This window comes from Montipora foliosa, chromosome 7 (assembly GCF_036669935.1).
Source record: "Montipora foliosa isolate CH-2021 chromosome 7, ASM3666993v2, whole genome shotgun sequence".
Lineage (NCBI taxonomy): Eukaryota > Metazoa > Cnidaria > Anthozoa > Scleractinia > Acroporidae > Montipora > Montipora foliosa.
The window spans coordinates 10,215,561-10,238,703 of NC_090875.1; the positions used below are offsets into that span (position 1 = coordinate 10,215,561).

At 40.8% G+C, this 23,143-nt stretch overlaps 2 protein-coding genes across 4 annotated transcripts in view; both read right to left on the reverse strand.

Annotated features, from left to right (window-relative positions):
- LOC138010829 (trefoil factor 2-like) overlaps nt 1–22,324 on the reverse strand; it is a 112,114-nt gene extending 89,790 nt beyond the window's left edge. For both annotated transcript variants that reach the window (XM_068857819.1, XM_068857820.1), the window contains exon 1: nt 22,315–22,324. The gene's annotated coding sequence lies outside the window, so the exon portion shown is untranslated. The remainder of the gene's footprint in view (nt 1–22,314) is intronic.
- LOC138010828 (uncharacterized) overlaps nt 1–23,143 on the reverse strand; it is a 63,556-nt gene that overhangs the window by 34,905 nt on the left and 5,508 nt on the right. The window contains exons 3-4 of one of the 2 annotated variants that reach the window (XM_068857817.1): nt 6,908–6,952; nt 5,396–5,610 (exon numbers count right to left, since the gene is read on the reverse strand). In XM_068857817.1, coding sequence (XP_068713918.1) covers nt 5,396–5,610; nt 6,908–6,952 — 260 coding nt within the window. The remainder of the gene's footprint in view (nt 1–5,395; nt 5,611–6,907; nt 6,953–23,143) is intronic. The other variant, XM_068857818.1, reaches the window with a different exon arrangement.

A 23,143-nucleotide genomic window follows, 5' to 3' on the forward strand; every position in this document is an offset into this window, starting at 1 on the left:
GCTTTTCATTAAGCTCCGAGAAAGTACATTACCTTTGTATCTCTTGTTATCAAATCGAAATTTGGTAACTACGATGGTACAGTGCTTGGTTTGTACAGACCAGCTAAGGCAGTCAGTGGTGAATATGCGGCAAAACTAGAAAATGATCTTCATGATATTCTAGAATGGGCAACTTTGCAGACGAACTTTGTTGTTATTACTGGGGAGTTAAACCTAGATCGTCTTAAATCCAGCTTAGAGAAGATACAGTTTTATGTGATCTCGAGGATGTGTATGGACTTACATGTCTTATAACTAAACCAACAAGAACTACAGAGAAGAGTCAAACTTTACTAGATGTTATCTTAACTAACAAACGGAAACTGTTCAAGGAAGCCGTGGTGTACGATCCAGGTATAAGCGATCATTTCAATGGACAGGTTATTGGCGCCATGAGCGGAAACGCTATTTACCAACCAAGAAAATTAATTCCCGTAAGAAGTATCAAGAAAATAGATGAGGATAGTTTTCTTGAAGATCTTAGAGTAGCACCTCGGCATGTTGGAAGTATTTTTGACGCGATTGATGACCAATGTTTTTATTGGGATTCTCTGATGAAATACATCCTCGATGACCATACACCGATTAAAAGGAAGAGAGTAAGAAAAAAAACCACGTACTATACATGAACGTGGAATGGAAAGAAGCAATTTTAAAAAAAGCTTAAATATGCTAAAAAATTCTCAAAGAATCCAACACAAGAAAACTGTGAGCTGAAGAACAAATGGAGGAATATAGCAACAAAGTGTAGGCGTAAAGCAATCAAAGTGATGAACTGAACAACAATCCAGCTGGGTTTTACAAAACTTTTAAGCCGTTCCTGGATGACAAATTTAAGACGGTGGACAAATGCATTACTTTAGAGAAGTATGGAAAGGTTATAAGAGATCAATCAAAAATTGCAGACTGTTTCTTGGATTATTTCTCCTCGGTGGCCTATGGTATTGGAGGTATTAAACTTCTAAAATTAAATGAAGAGCAATTAAAGAGCCATACAAAATAAATGAGTATACGAAAGCTGTGAACGGTCCCCAGTTCAATTTGAGAGATTTCGCTGTGAAGAAATAACGAAAGCCTTGAAAGAATTGACCGCGCACCGGTGGCTCAGTTGGTTGAGCACCGGGCTGCCATGCGAGAGGTCGTGAGTTCGACTCCGAGCGGACCAACACTCTGGGTCTTTAATTAAATAACTGAGGAGAAAGTGCTGCCTTTGTAATTACATTCAAGTCTTCTTGGATAAGGACGATAAGCCGGAGGTCCCGTCTCACAAATAACTTCCAAGTTTATTAGTTCCCTGTGGGACCTTAAAGAACCCACACACTATTCGAGAAGAGTAGGGGATGAAGTTCCCTTTGTTGTGGCTGCCTCTGTTTGCATATGGGTGGGTGGGTATAGCAGCTCCACATCAGCTGAATAGCTACCAAAACTTCAACCTGCTCAAACAAATAAATAACAATTAAATGAGAGAAAAGAAATGGGTCATGATAGAGTACCTGACTCGATCTTGAGGCTGGGCAGTGAGGAGTTTGCCCCATCATTGACAACTATTATAATTGTATAGATGCATGTTATTGGCCTAGTGAATGGAAAAAGGGAGAGTGGACTCCGGTGTATAAGAAAAATAGTATCTATGAGGTGAAGAACCACAGACCAGTAACTGTTCCCTCAGCTACTCAGCCAGCAAGTGAGATCATTTATAGAGCCAAGATTAAGAAGTAATCGAACAGCAAACCGAAAAAGGCACAGTACTGAAACATCGCCTATTAAACTTGCGGAAAATTGGAAAAGAGCAATTGATGATCGTAATATTGTCGGGATTCTACCGACATTGCTCTTGAGAAAGCTGGACGCATATGACTTCTCAACGTCATCCACCGGCTTAATACGGTCTTACTTTACTGAAAGAAAATGCAGAGTGAAAATTGGCAAAGAGATTACAAGTGAATGGAAGGAGGTGTTAAGGGGTTGCCCTCAAGGCTCAACATTGATACGACTGCAAACAAGGTTATGGAGTTGCCGTGGTCTTTCAAAAATGTTGTATGTGTTTTCAATTCTGCCAACCTCTGTGGATTTTATCAAACAACTTATATTCTCTGGAAAGGGCCAGATAAAGTAGCCCGACAAGCTGAAATTTATGATTTGGAATTTGGTGGTCTTAATGTAACAGATATTGAAACTTTAATCAAAGCATCTAGACTGGCCTTGATTGGCAAACTATTTTCGAATGGTTCATTGCCTTGAAAAGTTTACTTTAATCATTTACTTAAGGATTTTGGTGGTGAATTTTTATTTATCTGCAACTATGATGTCGAAGAGTGTAAAATTTATTCGAAATTTTATAATGAGCTTCTCCAGTGGTGGGCTGATTTTAGAGAGTCCTTTTCAACAAAGCCTCCTATGTCTAAATTCATAATCTGGAACAAGAAAGACATTAAGATAGATAATGAATCAATTTACTATCCTAATTATGTTAAAGCTGGGATATTATTCTGCCACCATTTGCAATTTCATAAAGATAACATTCAATCTTACAACAATGCAAGGGGTATTGGGGTTAAAAATATTAACTTTTTAGTGTGGACAGGGGTAAAAAGTGCGACACCTTCCCACCTGAAAACAGAATGCCCAAATGAAAAAGAATTAGAAGCGTTAGAATTTTTTTGTGGAGAAAAAACCTTCAACCCTCTTGCTAGCAAGAGTAAGCAGTTTTATCGCTTGTTAGTGTCAGTAAAAGTTAAAGCTTCGAGGGGCTTTATAAAACTGAAAGAGGATTTTTACCTGGACGACTCAACTGCTGCTAATGCCTTTCTTAACACAACATTACATAACTTGCATCGCACAAGTCACAATTAAATTTATAAATTACACATTGTTGGTTAACAATAGGCGGTTTTTTCTCATGCAATTTTATCTCTCGATGGATCTTATTGCTGACAAAAACCGGTTGAATAACTTTTTGGGTCTTCAGGCTCAGGTCATGCAGCTGTTTGCGGACTAAGTCTACCGAATCCTGGTCTTTGAAGGGCAGGACCATGCATTCGGACCCGGTTGGGTTTTCTTTTGCGGCAGGTATTGGTTGCTGGTCTTCAACTTTAGAGGCAACAAACGACCTGACTGTAGAGTTGTTAAGGTGTTGTGGAGATTTCAGCCGGGAAAACAATGCCCTTGAACGGTCACATTCTTCAGCAAAATAACACCAATGAACACGGTGATAAGCGATATGCACGGCCAAGCATGGTTTTCAAAAGTCCTCGTTTGTATCGCATGTCGACATGGCTCTGATAGTGGAGCTAAAGGCCCGTTTTAGTAAGTTTTATGTAAACTTTGGTCTCGATATGGGGATTTGTGTTAAAAAGTTGAACTCCAAGAAAGGGGAGAAGACCATTACTCTTTTTCGATGGTGAAATTCACTGATGGGTGGCAATTGTTGAGAACTTGAAGAAAAGTAGCTGCTGATGCTGTGTCAGGCATTAAAGTTAATGTGTCGTCAACGTATCTCTTGTAAAATGAAGGCATTTTTTCCTTCTAGCACCAGAGTTTCTTCGATGGATCCCATGAAGACATTAGCGAGGAGTGGCCCAAGCGGTGAACCCATGGCAACGCCACCGGTCTGTTCATAAAGTTGACCATTAAACTGAAACAGTTGGTTTTTGGTAGATGCTCTGAGAAGATCTACAAGGTCCATTCTGCTGAGGTTTAAGTCGTGTGTTCCATTGAACCAGTTATATCTTTTCCTCTAAGGGCACGTTGGTAAATAGCGAGGAATTTCGTCGGCAAGCTCAAAAACGTCAGTTATGGTGTACTGGTTTCAGGATAAGGGATGCAATTTCTCCTCAAATCAGCCTTTATCCTATAACCAGTTTCAATGTGACTTGTGCGATGCACGTTATGTAGGCTACACTGTCAGGCACTTCCAACGCGCGGCTGAACACACGAAAAAGTCCTCTTCCATTGGCAAACACTTAATTAACGAACACTGTATTATCCCGAAAGACCTTGACAGATATTTTTTCTGTTCTCAAGAAGTGCATGAATAAGTTCGCTTGTTTAGTGCATGAAATGCTGCAAATTAGAGAATTAACACCATCTCTCAATGTCCAATCGGACTCAATTCAAGCAAAACTATTTGCGTGATCTTGCATATTAATTTGAATTATGTTAATTTTGAGCGAGCAATTTTCTCACAGTTTATTCTATTGCATTTGAACTTGAAAATGGTGTCACGATGTCACCGAAACGTCGTTGTTTTCTATCGCTAATTTTTACTTGTTTATGTTTTACTAAATTGTTGCTTATAAAGTGAAACATCTACATAATTCTTTCTTTTTTTTTTCATATTTACGAGATGGCAAGAATTATTTCATATAAGCTACTGGTACTATTTCTTGTGTCTGCATAGCCTGATATAAACACGAGAAGTTTAGGAGAATTCTTGATACTCCACTTTCTAGTTTGATAGCGAAAATCATGGGAAAATCGCCCAGCTACGAAATTTGCCACCCTGAATTTCCCTGACAAAGGTCATCGAATTTCCCAGGGAAATTAAAATTCCAGCTAAATTAAGAGTACCTTCTTAAAAATTCACCTAGGTAAATCGTGGTTTAACCACGGTTATAACGTTCCAAAATGGACTTGGTAGAGTAATTGGTTTTGCTGGCTAGGGTAACAAATAGAAATGGAGATAATAGGCCATTTCCGAGTTCATGTCTGCCTCCTCTTCAAAGCGAGTCTAAGTGCGAAGTATTTCTTATGTAAATTAGTTTTCGTTCATATGTAAAGTGGAACTGATTACCATCACAAAAACTTCGCACTTAGACTCGCTTTGAAGAGGAGGCAGTTATGAATTCGGAAATGGTCTATTGAATATGGACTAAAATTACTGCAATTTTTACATCTCTAATGTTTCGAATGTATTCATCCCGATTAGCATCAAAATGTTCAGTTTGCCTTGTCTCAGTATTTTCTTAACTATTTCTATTCTGTACAATGACTGCCGTTTTAACCCTCAAGAGTATCTTTTTATAGCACTAAACATTAAGGGCCGCTTATTTAAACATAGTTTAGCGGGCGCCCAAAACAACCGAGTTTTTGGTCATATTCATTTTGGCCGATCCTCCAAGTAGTATATAAAGGCTGTGCATTCTCCAAGACAGGGATGAGAAGACAAGAGTAGAGGGAAAAAACATTAATCTATTTGTACGAAAATTTGGAGCTAGAATGGTTGTTGTAAACCGCGATCTAAATTGAGAAACCAGCCCTCAAATTTTACACGCTTTAACATATTAAAAATGGGAAAATAACACTTAACTGACCGCCCTTCAGACCCTCTCCCTAATAGCAAGTACCTTGTTCTTACCGTGCCCCAACTTCTCACGAAGTTAAAATAGTCATCACCATTCCCGTATTTAAGCGGTAACCGACAAATGTCAGAAGCAAACCCATCAGCAAGAGTCCACTGCTTCAACTGTACTTCTGCCAGTCTATATCGCGCTGAACCTTTGTTACAGATTGTTGTGCTGTCGCGATACACTGTTTCTCCACTCTGAGTGCTCCTGGACATTTCTTCGTACTCTTCAAGGCAATAACAAAAAAAAAAATCATAAATCGGGTTATCCGGGGAAACTTCTTTTTTTGTCTTTTTTTTTTCTTTTTTTTTTTTGTCTTTTAGCTCGTATTTTTAACAGAATATTGTTTCATATTTTTGTAGGCCTCTTTTGCTTCCTTTGCGTTATGTTATCCTGAGGTTAACAAGTTAAGCCGTGTTTCGTCCCAAAACCAAACAACTAATTATAAAGCTTAGCTGTCCTTAATGGTCCAGTCAAGTTCCCGCACTTTGGAGCTCTAAAACGTCATCGCGTTTGTTACTATGTGGCACAACACTTGAACGCCTGTTACATTGTTAATTAATTAGCAATGTACGCATATACATAAACTAAAATGGCGTGGCAGAGAAAATTTAAGAGTGTCTAAAAAAGCCTTTCTAATCCCGCTTCCCTTCACATTTTTTTTCTTTAATCCCGCCATCCCACCTGCTCCGGACATCTCATCCCGATCCAGCTATCATGATATGTCAAACTGTATTGAAACCAGCGAAAAATGCAGAAAGAAATATTTTCCAAACCATTTTCCACCGGAACACGAAAAGCATTGACTGTGTAAGAACTATAGTTGACCTAGTATGGCAGTGTAGCCGCGTCGAGCAGGCTCCTCTACCTTGTCACCTTGAAAAGAAAGTTTCCCGGGAGGCCCACTCCCTCACCACGTAAATCAGCTCTTCGATGACTGTATTGCCAGCATGGTTGTCCTGGTGGTGTAGTGGTGATCACACCCGGCTAGTAATGGGGGGACGTGTGTTCAAGTCCCGCTCAGGGCAAGTTTTCTTTCAAACATTTATTCAATTAAAAGTATGATTATTTGGGGTGTGCATTGTCCGGGCTTCTCTCCTACACACACACACACACACACACACTCTCTCTCTCTCTCTCTCTCTCTCTCTCTCTCTCTCTCTCTCTCTCTCTCTCTCTCTCTCTCTCTCTCTCTCTCTCTCTCTCTCTCTCTCTCTCTCTCTCTCTCTCTCTTTCTCTCTCTCTCAAAGAAACATATGAATGTAACTATATCACAAGCCTTGAATGAAAATCTAGCAGGCAGATTCGTACATCGGCCCAGTCTATCACCTGCTCTATTCTTCTCGCTTAAGTATTCTAGCCCTATGTTTTGAAACCTGGCTATTGAGAAAATTGTTTGTTTGTTTGTTTTGTTTGTTTTTTTTTTCCGAAACAACATTCCCTTGCAGATTGCGCCCGATTCCTGAAGTACTTCTGCAAAAAAAAAAAAAAAGAAAAAAAATCACACTTCAACAAGGACTTACTTGCACTGGCGCTAAAAGCGAAGTCAAACAAGCCGCTGTAACCAGCTGTCAAAAAACAAAAAAAATGAACGCAGTATACATTAAAACAGTCGCTTCTATGTTCCCTAAACATATCAGTAAAGGAAAACACGTCTAACTCTCTCTCAGTTTATCTTGGAATAGATGACGACTGCCTAGGTAAAGAACTTCAGATGCTAGCTAGCACTGCCTAATCGATTCGAATCCCAGCAAGGCCAAGATCCTTTTCCAATGAAACGCTTTCACTCTCTTAGGGGCCATATTCCTTCACTGAGACAAAATGAACATTATGTACGAAGGAGACTGAGTTCAAAAACATGAAGGGATTGAAATGCGGAAAAAGCCATAGCCTCCCACGCAGACACTCTTAGGGCTTCCTCACGCGTTCCTGGGATGCCGACTGCAGGGATGCATCACGCTTTCCAGGGTGCAGTTCGATTGCCAGACTCGGCGTCATAGACGTCTTTCATAATGGCGGCCAAATAAAATGTTACTTTGTTTTAATGCTAACAAGAGGCTACAAGTAGCCTATACTCGGGCCTGCAAAAGTACAGTGGTGTATGGTTAAATTAGCACAAAAGAAAAGAAAAGAAAAGAACGAAGTCTGTCCTTCTTACATCAGCCTTACATTGCGATTCTCATGATGTTTGACTGTGTATGCACTGAATACCCGGACCCAGATTATCTTCATTACAGGCCGACGATGACCACTGGACAATGGAAACGAGGTAAAAATAGCGTATTTATTCCAAAGTGGCTAAGCACATTGTTTTTTTACTGATTGATAGGTATTATTGCTCAGTGTTTGAGAAAGGAAACCCTAATTGAATGGTTTAAGATGAAACGAAATGTCTTATCGAAACATCTTTTGCAGAAAAAAATGAAAGAGAAAAGAAAGGTGAGATGTGAGATGACCAACCTTCCGTGCAGTGGTGCACGTAAAAAACACTTTGTCACGTGCGCGACACGTGAAGATGTGCACTATATCTCAACACTTGAAAATACTTTCAGAAGTACACAAGTTCCTTGAGGATGGCCACGCCAAATGAATCCATAGCACGAGAATTAAGTATTTTAAATATACCATTTGTTGTAATTTAAATACTCACAGTAATATGCATCCAATTGTCAAAATATATATGTTATTTGCCAGCTGGGAGGTCTGTAAAGGGAAAAACTGTGACCAAGGCCTTGAAATTGATGCCCGAGGCCGCAGGCCGAGGGCAGCTTTTTCAAGACCGATGTCACAGTTTTTTTGCTATACGGACCGACCCTTTGCTGGTAAATAACTTTTTTTTTCGCTCTCTCTCTCTCTCACATCCTCTCTTAAAATCACTTCTTTTAATTGTTGACTCGCACCGCGCCTTATAGCGAATGCAGTATTAAAGCGACTTACAACTGAACGTTTCAAAGAGAAATATTTTTTGCTTGAATTCTATTTCCAAACCCGTTGTCTAATGAAAAATAACCTCTGTATGTAAACGCAATCTGTGTCAAAAAAAAATGTTTCGTTTCCGGAATCGTAAGGGCAGGAGAAAAGAAAGAATACTGTAGTGTGGGTCACTTGGTCTGTCATTCTTATTTCGCTTCGTGTATTGAAACTCTCGAGAAATAAAGATAGAAATGTGAACGCAAACTCTCTGAACGGTGAGAAGCCTGTCAAGGAATATTAACCATTAATGTCACTGTTCCTTGGTATCAACATGCATAATTAGCTTTTAAACACACAACGCAAGCCGCAATAGAACGAGACAACAGACGTATTGGCGTTTTTTGAGGGGAACACTGCCTCGCGGCTGGTTAGCAAATGCGACTTCCAGATTGCGTGACATAGAACAGCCTCACTTATCTCACCAGCACTACGAGCTGAGTAGTAAACAGGACGTGCTGGATCGGACAAGAGTATTGCTTGGTGAGCAATGTACAAAGGCAAAGAGCCAACAAGCTTGCGGGAAGTCGCTGCGCAGATTTAATTAACCACACCACGCAGGAGTGACCCAATTTTAATGACGGCAAAGCGATATATCCAACCCATCTCCAAAGGGAGAGAGGGAGGGAGGGAGAAAACTTTGACAAATTGCAACGGCTAGTTTATTTATTATTGTTGGTTTTCACTCACGTGATCAACAGCCATGTTTTTCAACAAAAACAAAAAGAAGTATTTGCATAATAACAGAGTTAAATTTCCGGAGGATTTGGTCGGGGCTCCAACATGGCGGCCGTTTCTTTGTTTAGGGGCACCAACATGGCGGCCGTGACGTCATGTGAAAACAGAGAATAGAAGACAAACTGCCAAGTGAACCTTGGACGACTAATTGAGGCTTTTATTGTTGGTTTTCACCCACGTGATCAACAGCCATGTTTTTGAACGAAAACAAAAGAAAACGTTTGCATAATAATAGAGTTCAATTCCCAGAGGATTGGGTCGGGACACAAATGTGGCCGCCATTTCTTTGTTTAGGGGCACAAACATGGTGGCTGTGACGTCATGTGAAAACCGAGAATAGACCCTGTCTACAATTAAAGGTAGCCAGTTGCACAGGTTCTACTATGTAGCAGGTAATAGGCATTACACGTGCTCTTTAGCCAATGAAGGTGTACGTTATAATCTGAGATTTAGGAACGAAGTCTTAATGTCCTCGTTTTATTTACAACAAAACTGTTGATTTTATGACCTTGAACGGCCAACCACAAATAACGCGAAGGTAACTATCGAGACATGAGTAGCCCTTTTGGTACGGTCACGTTCCATTAACCGTATTTTACTGATAGGGCAGTAAAATCTCATTTAAAGAGAAGAAGAGATACTTGTTTATGTGCAATACATCGAAGCATTAACTCTACAAATACTTATTTTACCTTCAAATACTTACCCTGCATACCATTTCAAATTCCGTTTTCCGTGAATCTTGTCATGATTACACGTATTACACACGAACCATGGCAATTACTGTCTCTGGTTCCATCACTGGTTCAATCACTGTCAATCACAATCTAGTTCAATCACTGGTTCCTCGTTATATTATTTGCATTACTAATTAACACGAAAAGGGATAACTTGGGAATTTTTAACAATAATCTAACCCAAAATCATTCAGATATCCAAAACGTCCTATGCATGATCCATTTCCTTCGCTTTTGGGTTTGTCAGCATTATGATTTGCAATATTTCAGGTTTACGTGTTCACAAGTTTGTTTTTGTGTCTCGAAGATGTTTAGGTTTCCAATTACAAACTCTGTTTCGATTGATCGCTCTACCTCACTGTGTAAATAGTTTACCCTGAATTCAAATAAATACGTTCCGTTTCTGAGAAAACAAAACAACAACATTCTTTTACAAATCGTACCGGGTATTCCTGCGGATTTCTGTAGTGAATTTAACTTTCATTCTCCAAATCGTTTGGATAGCAAAATAGTCCAGGAGCTGTGACCGGAAAAAAGGGGTTTCGCTCTCCCATCACCACAAAAAAGGTCTGATAACGGATTTTGATAGAACAACACCTCCTGAATAACGCCAGGTAGTTCGTAGGGTCGATTTGTGGTATAGGTTTTGAGTTAAGCGGGTGTTTTCTGACGTCACTGTAAATCTCACATGAAAGCGAGGTTAACAAGCTGATGAGCATTTTCTGACGATTTTTTTACTAAAAGTGTCCCGGCATGACTCTAAAGTTTGTGTTAACGTTATCTGAGGATACAAGAAATACCGCTGTGGTGATAACTTAGGTCACGTGACCTACCACATGACACAAGACAAATAAAACAGGCGTTGTATTACTGGTAGACAGTTCTCTTTACTTTTTTCTTGGTACTGCACACTTTACAGAGTGTTAAGGTCATTAAATTCAAATTCACCTGCAACTTAATGTATCTTTTGGGCAAGAAAAAACTTCATTTCTCCTTACTACGCTTCCTGCTTAGATTTTGGGTTCCGCGAGACACCACAGGCATCCCGGTCAATTGTAGGTAAGTAAATAAGTAAGTAATTAAAGACTGTAAAGACTTAATTAATGCTGCAAGATTGAATGCATCAGACAGAACCCTAGAAATTGTCTGGTATTAACCCAGGCTTTTGAATTGTGCCTTGAAACAGGGAAAAAACTGGTGAACCAAAATTTCAATGTACGTATTTCACTTTGTTTTTGCTGCCATTTCTCCTTTTCAATAAACGCGGTTAAATAGTGTATTTTTTCATTTTAAAGAAAAAAAATGTGCTTATCCTCAACGACAATTTTAAAATTGGCTTTTGAACCGCAAAAAATATTCTCTTTTGATAAAACCATACTTAAGAGCCTCGATTCCATGTATTGTGATGAAATCGAGGCTGACGAAATCCAATATGGCCGCGCCCATGCCTTGATGTGGTCTGTAAGTATCTGGAAAGTTTATTCATATATTTCTTCTTTTGTATCTCAAACAAGCAATTTCTATCTTGGTAAAGCCACTTATAAGCTAATTTTGCCGGCAGTATTCTAATATTTGACAATAAAAATCTGCGATAAAATATTATAAAACAACATGGCACGACGTTTCGACGTTTCCAGAACGTCATTATCAAGTAAAAATGAAGTAATGAAATAGAGTATATATATAAAGTGAAGATATGAATAAATTAAAAGGCATTAAAAGTTAAACAAAGACAGGCGGTACGTTGACGATACTCTTGCAATAATGCCTGGACTCGATGTAGCTGAAAGTTTCCTCGATGCACTCAATGGACTCCACCCTAGTATTCATTTCACTATGGAACTTTCCAACAACGACTCAATTTCTTTTATTGGAATGTTGATAACAAAGAACGGCAACAAGTTGGAGACCCAGGTCTATCGTAAACCTACGAATATGGGCCTTTTACTTCATTTTCAAAGTCACACCGATTTGCGCTACGAGAAGTGTCTTATCAAAACAATGGTTCATCGTGCAAAGGAATTGTCCTCTACGCATCAAGCATTCGTCGATGAATGTAGGCATCTAAAATCTTTGTTTAATCACCTTGGTTACCCTAGTTCTTTGGTGAATGGTATCATCGACAAATGTGATTATCGCTCTACACTAGATGATAAGACAAAACCTGATGAAACTTTAAGAGTCAGCATTCCGTTCAAAGATCAAGTCTCAGCGAACATGGTAAAAAGGCAAATGCGCGATCTCAGTTCAAAAATCGGCATTGATGTACAGCCAATCTACACCAGCAAGAAACTTGAGCAGGATCTAAAGCTTAAAGAAATCAAGCCACGTATCGTAAATCAGCATAGCGTTGTTTATTGCTTTAAATTGTGATTATTGTGATTCAAATTACGTCGGATATACGACGCGCCATCTGTTGCAACGCATTGCTGATCATCGATATTCTGCCATTGGTCGCCATGTGAGAGATGCCCATGGGAACATTGACTTACTCAATGAGAGCCAGTTCAGAATGCTTAAAAAATGTAGCACGAAATGGGATTGTCTCGTTTATGAAATGTTATACATAAGAACAATAAGACCCAATTTAAATACCCAGAGCGACTCCATTAGGGCCAAACTCTTTGTTTAACTTTTAATGCCTTTTTAATTTATTCATATCTTCACTTTATATATATACTCTATTTCATAACTTCATTTTTACTTGATAATGACGTTCTGGAAACGTCGAAACGTCATGCCATGTTGTTTTATAATATTTTATCGCAGATTTTTATTGTCAAATGTTTTACCAAATCTTTACTTATTCGAAGGATTCTAATAATTTTCCATTTTTTGTACCGAAATGATATTTTTTTTCGTCACTTTTTTTGACAAAACCAGACTTCTTTATTATTATAACTGGAGTATGTTATGGTTTAAAGCATTTTGAAACATATCGTTAAGGTAATAAGTATGAATACCGTGGAATGCTTTTGGCTAATTAGCAAGATATTATAGCGATGGTAATTTTTAAGAAAAATTGCACCGTGTAGTTCTTTTAGTTTAGTATTCAGAGTATTCCACGGTTCTTTGGTTGCTTAAACTTGTTAGAAAGGACAAAAGACATTCTCATTGCGTTGTTAACAGTGTAGGATGTGACCAATCTCTGAGAAATATAAGACCGGTAGGAGTTCGAGTCATTTGTTGTTGGAATGAGCATAGTTCGAGTGCTAAAAAAGCAAATGAAGTAAACCCTTGCAAATACGTGTTTAATTTTTGCTTTTCATGTTAGCTCATATGGCTAGTCAAAGAGAGGATAACGAGGATTTCCTGCCGGGAATAAAACGAAAACAGGGTTCTGAGGGATGAAGGGGATGTTCAGAAGTTGATAAACTGCTTTACGTCTAATGTAATGACCGACCCTTTCTCTGATGAAGCAGGAAGAGAACTGTTCAATTTTGCTACCGGAGTACTTCTACCAACCAACGTCGTAAATAATTTACTAAGCAGCACCGAGAAAGGCCGAGAGCAGATGGATGCGTTTGTTAAACAGCGTCTTGAGACAAGTGAAGTTAACTTCTGGGATCCAGTTCCAAACCTAAAGGTTAAGTCTTTTAGCACCATGGCCAAGAAAACAAACGTGAAAGCAAATGACAAGTTCATCACAGTCAGCGCTGACCGAGATCTCTTTGGAAGACTACTGATTGCCGCAAATACCCGAGAGATCAATCTGAAGGAAGTCTTAAGTTACGAGCTGTCAGCAGTACCATTTGCACTTGCGCATCAAGATGGTAGTATCCGCAAGACCACCAAAAGTGTATTGGCTAAAATGTTTGAAAATCAAGTTGAAGTCCTACCTCACCTTTCCCCCGCCTCAGCACTTGAAACAGTCCACATACTAGATGGGATGGCAATAGTGCAGATGATGAAGTCCGCTGGGGCTAGCACCTTTGGCGAGCTGGCCTCCAAGTACTACACAGCCATCACAGCACCCTTAGCACAGAGTTCTTGTAAAGAGGTCCACATGATGTTCGATCAATACTGGGAAACATCTATCAAGGGTGGAGAGCGCTTGCGAAGAGGAAGCTCAAGTTCACTGGAGGTGTACATACACGGCCCTTCCACGCCAATCCCCAAACAGTGGGCCAAGTACATTACAAACCCACAAAACAAGATCAACTTATGTGACTTCCTTACAAATACCATGTGCAGCCGCGGAAAAGAGCAGCTGGCAGATGGGAAGAAAATCGTCATTGGAGGTGGCTATAAAGACGGCGAGATTGCAGTTTCCATCTCGAACGGAGCGTTAGAATTCACTGAGCCACTTGCATGTTCCCATGAAGAGGCAGATACAAGATTGCTCTTGCATGCCAAGCATGCTTCAAGCTCCAGTTCACGGGTTATCATTCAGTCACCTGACACTGACGTGCTGGTTCTGTGCGCAACACACTTCTAAAGCATTGGCTGTGAGGAGCTTTGGTTCAAGACGGGTGTCCGAGATCACCTCCGTTATGTGCCGGTACATAGACTGAGTGGGAAGCTTGGCCAAAAATTGTGCAGGTGCCTCCCAGCATTCCATGCACTGACGGGGTGTGACACGACAAGTGCATTAGCCGGAGTATCAAAGAAGAAGGCGTGGGAAAGATTAAGCCGCAACGAAGTGCACCAGGACAAACTTGAATTGGTTGGACAACCCTTGCAAATACGTGTTTAATTTTTGCTTTTCATGTTAGCTCATATGGCTAGTCAAAGAGAGGATAACGAGGATTTCCTGCCGGGAATAAAACGAAAAAGGATAGAAGAGACATCACCATCACAGAAATGTATTATCTGCCAGGACATTCATGGTGAGAATCTCAGGAAAGGCAAGGCTATCGAAACTTTCGTTAGTGCTGCAAAGCGCCGTCGGGATGAAGTTTATAGTAGGCTTTCAGGAGAGGTAGATGATCTTGCCAAACGAGATGTATACTGGCACTCGTCTTGTTACTCTAGCTACACAAGCGAGCAGAATATCCGCTACGCTACTGCAACTCAACATCATACTGATGAAGAGGTCTCAGGCAGCAAAGGAAAGGAAGTTCAATCAAGAACATCCCGTTCAAGTGTTAACCCCACTGACTGGTCAAAATGTTTGTTTTGTCGTAATAAGACACACAAAAAAAGTAGCAGCGATGTACAATGTCTGCACTTTTGAAGCCAGTGAAAGAATCAGGAAAGCCGCCGAGGTAAAAGGCGATGAGCGAATGTTGCATTGTCTCCTTAGTGTAAATAACGATTTAATTGCCGCCGAAGCCAAATATCACAAAGATTGTCTTTCCTCTTACGTGAGCAAATCCAACTTAAGGCATCAAGGGTTTGATGATGGCGTGTCTGTGCATGAAGCCGCTTTCAAAGAGCTTGCACAAAGTATTGGTCACTGCATCCTTGAAGAAGGTAAAGCATACGACATGTCAAGTCTTTTGCTAAAGTATCAAGATATTTTGAAAGAACGTGGAGTTGATGGTGCAAGCTACACTAAGCATCGCTTGAAAGAACGCTTGAAGAGATACTTCGGGTGTGACATTGAATTTTTCCAACAAGCCAACAAGTGCAAATCAGAAATTGTCTACTCTAGTGCTTTGTCTATTCATGATCTTATAAACGAAGCAGCAGCGAGCAAGATGAAGACCACAGCCTCTAATTCTGGGAATTACGAATCAGCTGACTACCAGCAGATAAGGAGTGTTGCAGGCCGCATAAGAGAGGAGATCAGGAAGAGCAATGGAATCAAATTGCGTCCACTTGATGTCAAGGAAATATCCTTGGAGACCGCAAGGAAAATTGTCCCCCCCCCCCCATTCTGTACATGCTGTTACGTGAGATCATCTGTCCGAGTGAGATAAAAGAGCCTGAGATTTCAACTGCGTGTAAAAGAATTGAAGATGAGCGCAAAGTGTTAACTATCTCGCAAGACATTATCCACTCAGCTTCAAACGCTAGAGTGAAACTTCCCAAGCAAATAGGTCTGGCCATGGCTGTACACCACCTCACGGGCTCAAAGGTGTTGATTACCCTGCTAAATCGCCTGGGACATTGCTCGTCCTACAGTGAAGTACAAGAAGTTGATACCAGTCTGGCAATGGAAGTGACTGCCATGGCAGAGCAATTTGGAACAGTCGTGCCATCTAATATTTCGCCAGGTCCGTTTATTCAGTTTGCGGCTGATAACAATGACTTAAAGGAGGAAGCATTGGATGGGAAAAACACCACACACGCAACAACCATGGTTGTTTATCAGCGAAAGCAATTTGGCCCAGAACTCCCACCCACGGCACGAGCTGATCACACAATGCGCAGAAGATCCCTAGAGGCCGCTAATACCCTGTACGACATCCGCGAATGCTGCATGCACGGCAGAAGACCTCTACTTACTGAATACAAAGGGACCATTCAAACGGAGTGGTTTTCCAGTATAAGTAACGAGTTGTCCAACGCAACTGATAGGGATAATATTTGGGCCCTACTTCGCATTGATCCCTCTCGCGTACTTGATACAACAGTTGTAGTGGGAGCGAAGCGCCAGCTTGTTCCGAGCTGGAGTGGATTTAACGCATTGTTATTTCCTGATATCCCACGTGTTACCAACATTGGCTATTGTCCGTTACTCGATGCTTCATCTACTGAATTCAGCAAAGTGTATACCGTTATGAAGCATGCACAGCAGATTAGCTTGAGTGTTGGACAGTTGGAGTCAGTGATTACGTTCGACGTAGCTATCTATGTTAAGGCGAAACAGATACAGCTTAAGTTTCCCGACGAGTTTTCCGACACCATTCTTCGTCTTGGTGGTTTCCACATTGCGCTGAACTTTCTTTCCATCATTGGAAAGAAGTATCAAGGTTCTGGTCTGGATGATCTGTTAATAGAATCTGGAGTGTATGCCGCCGGGACCACATCTGCACTGTTGGCTGGTCGATCTTACAACCGCGGAGTAAGGGCTCACAAACTGTGTTTTGAAGCTTTCTTTCGACAAATGTGGAAAGCTTTCTTGACATGGTGTAGCAGAAGAGAGCAAGCAGAAGGGAGACTTGTACATGTGGAGGATTCGGTGAGGACGATGCTCGCAGAATGCAGACAGCAAATAGATTCAAAGAACAGTGCTAGAGCCATTGAGAAGTTTGGAATCCTTCAAGAATAACTTAAGGACGTCATGAAGTGGTTCAATGAGTTCAAGGAAGAACAATGCGCTTCGTCGAAGCTTTTCACGTATTAGGAGGAGTATAACGCTATGGTTAATCTATTGTTACAATTCCTCCAAGCAGAAAGAACGGGAGACAGGAAGCTCCACCTCTCAGCTGTAGCAGCTATGACACCATATTTCTTTGCCATGGACCGGCAGAACTACGCGCGATGGCTCCCAGTTTACCTTGCCGACATGCATCAGATCGAGAGCAAGCATCCTAGAGTGTATGTTGAATTTATGAGAGGAAATCACGTTGTCTGTCGATCCAGCCATCCCTTCTCTCAGGTTTCTACAGATATGGCTCTAGAACAATCAATAAATGCAGATTCGAAGGCGAAAGGAGGCATCGTCGGGATTTCAATGAGGCCCGCTGCTCTACGACGTTGGTTCTTGACGAGTCACGAGCGGGCAGCTATCACATCGTCACTGAAGAACATGTATGCAGTGGTAACAGAAGATCGTTTAGGTGCATCTCACAAAGAGTCTTCTAAAAACAGGGTTCTGAGGGATGAAGGGGATGTTCAGAAGTTGATAAACTGCTTTACGTCTAATGTAATGACCGACCCTTTCTCTGATGAAGCAGGAAGAGAACTGTTCAATTTTGCTACCGGAGTACTTCTACCAACCAACGTCGTAAATAATTTACTAAGCAGCACCGAGAAAGGCCGAGAGCAGATGGATGCGTTTGTTAAACAGCGTCTTGAGACAAGTGAAGTTAACTTCTGGGATCCAGTTCCAAACCTAAAGGTTAAGTCTTTTAGCACCATGGCCAAGAAAACAAACGTGAAAGCAAATGACAAGTTCATCACAGTCAGCGCTGACCGAGATCTCTTTGGAAGACTACTGATTGCCGCAAATACCCGAGAGATCAATCTGAAGGAAGTCTTAAGTTACGAGCTGTCAGCAGTACCATTTGCACTTGCGCATCAAGATGGTAGTATCCGCAAGACCACCAAAAGTGTATTGGCTAAAATGTTTTTTTAAAAATCAAGTTGAAGTCCTACCTCACCTTTCCCCCGCCTCAGCACTTGAAACAGTCCACATACTAGATGGGATGGCAATAGTGCAGATGATGAAGTCCGCTGGGGCTAGCACCTTTGGCGAGCTGGCCTCCAAGTACTACACAGCCATCACAGCACCCTTAGCACAGAGTTCTTGTAAAGAGGTCCACATGATGTTCGATCAATACTGGGAAACATCTATCAAGGGTGGAGAGCGCTTGCGAAGAGGAAGCTCAAGTTCACTGGAGGTGTACATACACGGCCCTTCCACGCCAATCCCCAAACAGTGGGCCAAGTACATTACAAACCCACAAAACAAGATCAACTTATGTGACTTCCTTACAAATACCATGTGCAGCCGCGGAAAAGAGCAGCTGGCAGATGGGAAGAAAATCGTCATTGGAGGTGGCTATAAAGACGGCGAGATTGCAGTTTCCATCTCGAACGGAGCGTTAGAATTCACTGAGCCACTTGCATGTTCCCATGAAGAGGCAGATACAAGATTGCTCTTGCATGCCAAGCATGCTTCAAGCTCCAGTTCACGGGTTATCATTCAGTCACCTGACACTGACGTGCTGGTTCTGTGCTTAACACACTTCTAAAGCATTGGCTGTGAGGAGCTTTGGTTCAAGACGGGTGTCCGAGATCACCTCCGTTATGTGCCGGTACATAGACTGAGTGGGAAGCTTGGCCAAAAATTGTGCAGGTGCCTCCCAGCATTCCATGCACTGACGGGGTGTGACACGACAAGTGCATTAGCCGGAGTATCAAAGAAGAAGGCGTGGGAAAGATTAAGCCGCAACGAAGTGCACCAGGACAAATTTGAATTGGTTGGACAGTCGGCTGCTCTTGATGACGTATCCAGAGCAACGTGCGAAGCGTTCATCTGCGACTTATACCCTGCAGTGAAGAAGCAAACCAGCAGTGCAGACGAACTGAGATATGTCATGTTTTGTCAGAAGCGACACAAGAGTGAACTCTTACCTCCTACTTCAGACAGTGTGCTCCAGCATGCAAGAAGAGTCAGCTACCAAGCCTTCATCTGGAGAAATGCTTTGGTAGCAAGACCACACCTACCCTCCCCAGAAGGAAATGGCTGGGAAAAGATCAACGGTATCTTGCAGCCTTGCTATATGACGAAAGCAGCAGCACCAAGCAGCCTCCTTGAACTTACCACCTACCAATGTAAGAAGTCGGGGTGTCAAAGCAACTGTTCTTGTGTCCACCTCGGACTGTCTTATACAGAAGCTTGTTTTTGCATGGCAAACATGGACCTGTGCAAAAATCCACATGGTGCATTCCTGGATGCAAGCGATGAATCTGAGGACGATTCTGACACTGAGACTGATTAAATGATTACAGAATGACTCTTACCAGTTTTCTTATATTCCAATGTACAATTGACCGGGATGCCTGTGGTGTCTCGCGGAACCCAAAATCTAAGCAGGAAGCGTAGTAAGGAGAAATGAAGTTTTTTCTTGCCCAAAAGATACATTAAGTTGCAGGTGAATTTGAATTTAATGACCTTAACACTCTGTAAAGTGTGCCGTACCAAGAAAAAAGTAAAGAGAACTGTCTACCAGTAATGCAACGCCTGTTTTATTTGTCTTGTGTCATGTGGTAGGTCACGTGACCTAAGTTATCACCACAGCGGTATTTCTTGTATCCTCAGATAACGTTAACACAAACTTTAGAGTCATGCCGGGACACTTTCAGTAAAAAAATCGTCAGAAAATGCCCATCAGCTTGTTAACCTCGCTTTCATGTGAGATTTACAGTGACGTCAGAAAACACCCCCTTAACTCAAAACCTATACCACAAATCGACCCTACGAACTACCTGGCGTTATTCAGGAGGTGTTGTTCTATCAAAATCCGTTATCAGACCTTTTCTGTGGTGATGGGAGAGCGAAACCCCTTTTTTCCGGTCTCAGCTCCTTGATTAAAAACTGTTGCTGATATTTTTAAAACTGCAAACACACTTTTAAGTTTAAGGAACATGCTTCGATGTTTCAAACATCATTTTGCATTTACCTGTTCATCCACGCTTTTGGAAAAGTGTTACATACCACGTGCTTAGATTTAAACGCATACCTGGATGACCTCGGTACATTGTTAACAAAATACGTTCGAGCAAGTTTCTTCCTTTTTCTGCTGTTATAAAATAGACGTCTCAGCCTTTTCTATGTAATTCTGCTCGGTTCTCGGGCACGTCTATGTCAATGCACACGCAAATCACAACTTAAGTAAACACACGTTTGCTTATCGAGACCTGTATTTCTCCTTTGGAATCAAGTCTTTATTATCGTTGAGAATCAAATAACTGTACAGCCTTGCAGACTACATCACAGTTATTTTCTAAAGAGCTGATTACAGTCTCCAGTGATGATGACATCAAATCTTGTAAAACTAGAGCAGAACTATATACACAAGATGGCAGTGAACACGATCGCTGATATGGCTAGTTAAACAAAGGATATAAGCTAGACCACTACAAGAAACAAGCTGTTTAGCAATAAAAAAACACAAAAAACCCAAAAGACAAAAAAACGTATCTCCGTAGTCAATGGTACACTGAGCGGGAGGCTATTTGTTCGCGGTGAAAATGGTACAAGCGTGAGGCCATTTGTTCGCTGTGCCAATGTTTTTACTTGGTCTTCAGAAAATTCCAATATGGCGTCCATTTGTTTGTGGAGTTATTTTCTTTGTCGCTGTCATCTTCAAAGTAGTTCTCAATAAGGTACCCGCTGCTCATTAAAGAATTAGTATTTTGACTTGTATCACTTTCAATAGTTGCGTCCATTTCAGTTACATTCGAGTATATTCTTGTTTCATTCAGTTCGCGGAACGACCCCTTTCGAAGCTGACGCTTGACATGGGTCTACCGCTAAAAGCCTATGCCTTTCTTTGTATGTGTTTTGAGCGCCCCAAGAAGAAAGCGATAAAGCCAACGCAACGTCGATCTTCAGTAATCCCAAACAACGCATCACAGTGCTCTTCACCATCTTGGATTACGTGGTTTGCTTTAAATAACCAGTGTAAACAGCGCCACGTCGCTTCTATTGTGCATTACCCAATCAAAACACCATCACGTGCTTTCTATTGTGCATTGCCCAATCACACACCGCCACGTTTTTCTATTGTGCATTTTGCTGCACAGGAAAAAAAAAACTGAAATTTAACGTATTTTATAACTCGTGCCCCTACAGGCCCGAGTAATAAGCCCTTCTAGCCTCGCTAGGACGAGCAAATTTCAAAAGAATGTTTGTTTCAAAATGAGGGTAGTAGGTCTAATTAACATAAATACAAAAGAATGTAAATGTGGCCGCCATTTATGAAAGTGGTCTATATGTGGGTTCAGTTTGTTCGTTCCCTTCTCTGGACCGATAGGTTTTCTCCGCGTACTCCGGTTCCCCCTCCGGTTCCCCCTCTTTAAAAATCAACATTTGACTTGATTTACGTTAATTGTTAATTTCAGTTTTCATTGTCCCCAATTAATGATCCAGCGCTAGAACGACTAGACACTAAAATAAAGTTCCTTTCCTTTGCTCGCCAGCAGTGCTGGAGACTACCAATATGTTGTGTTTACAAACAGACCTTGGTGTCAAGGCTTCGGCTCATAAGCATGTATGTTATGCCTTCATTGCGTGTCGGAAAAAAACATTTGGTGTCAAATTGAATGATTTGACGAATACAAATGAGTTCCTTGTCTATAAATCACCTTTAATCCCTTAAGAAGGACAAGACCAGAGTATACATTATATAAAAGTTAAAGGGAGGAGTGGTTATGTTCACAAGTACAACTATCATTCAAGAACAAGAAATTGCTAATCTTTATTTCCAAGAAGCAACTGAGTTAGAGAATTATGTACGACATTATGATGCAGTTTACTTTACCTCAGCTACTTCTCTGTATGACAAATTATAGTTAATGGAAATGGCGAGACTGCAAGGACATCAGGGCAAACTGCAAATGTTACCGCTGAGGCATTCGTTGTCTGAACTTAAATCTGCATCGATCCGCGTTAAAGTTATGGGTGGCCATTTGCTCCAAAACAGGGACACCAACGTCAATTTTCATTAAGAAACTGTTCGGAAGACGATTTGAGATCTAGAATTTTTGGAATATTTGTTGTAAAATTTCTTGCTTGCCTGCCTGTCCTAGAATTTTCGAACATCTACGAAAAGGTATAATTGCCCATTTTTAAGGTATTTTTACCCTAAAAAGTTCACCTAGAAAATTCGAGAGCCTTTCTTTTTGCCTGAATTTTCGAAAAGGTAAGTATTGATACCTATAATTTTCGAATCACTAGACTTCAGCTAGAAAATCCGAACAGATGAAAAAATTTGGGGGAATAAAAATATGCCTATATCTACCATTTAAAAACGAAAATACGTTTAACAATGCTATGTTTAAGTGGTTTTGAACTATATTCTCGTTGGGTGCCCCTGCCAAAATTCAAAAATGTATATTTGTATTGATTGAACTTCATCACAACGACTATATTAATTCAACTTCAACACGGGCTTTGTTTATTCAACAACTATATTCATTAAACTTTAAAACGGGCTATTTTTGAGCAAGAAGAATATTTATTTAACTTCAACGCTTAAAGTTATGTTTTATGGAACGAATATATTTATTCAACTTCAACAAAAATATTTTCAATCAACTAAACATATTTATTCAACTCTTTGATAGATAAATTAATTCTTATTCAACAAAGCGCCACCTGGAATAGTGCCATTTTGTGGGGCGGAACAACGTATTATATTATTATATTGTCAGTTTTTGGACAAGGAGGCGTGTGCAAGGTATAAGGGGTGTTTCTAAAACGAAGACCCAAAAACGAAGACTTAAGACCTAAGACCCTATGATCTAAAACGAAGACCCTATGATCTAAAACGAAGACCCTGTGATCTAAAACGAAGACCCACTGATCTCAGTAAAACGAAGACCTACTGATCTAAAACGAAGACCCTAAGATCTAAAACGACGCTCCCACAATTCCATAACTCACAATGTCGTCTGACCAGCCATAAGCTGCTTGGCATCGTTCTGACATTTTTGAGGTGGGTCTTCGTTTTAGATCACTGAGGGCCTTTGTTT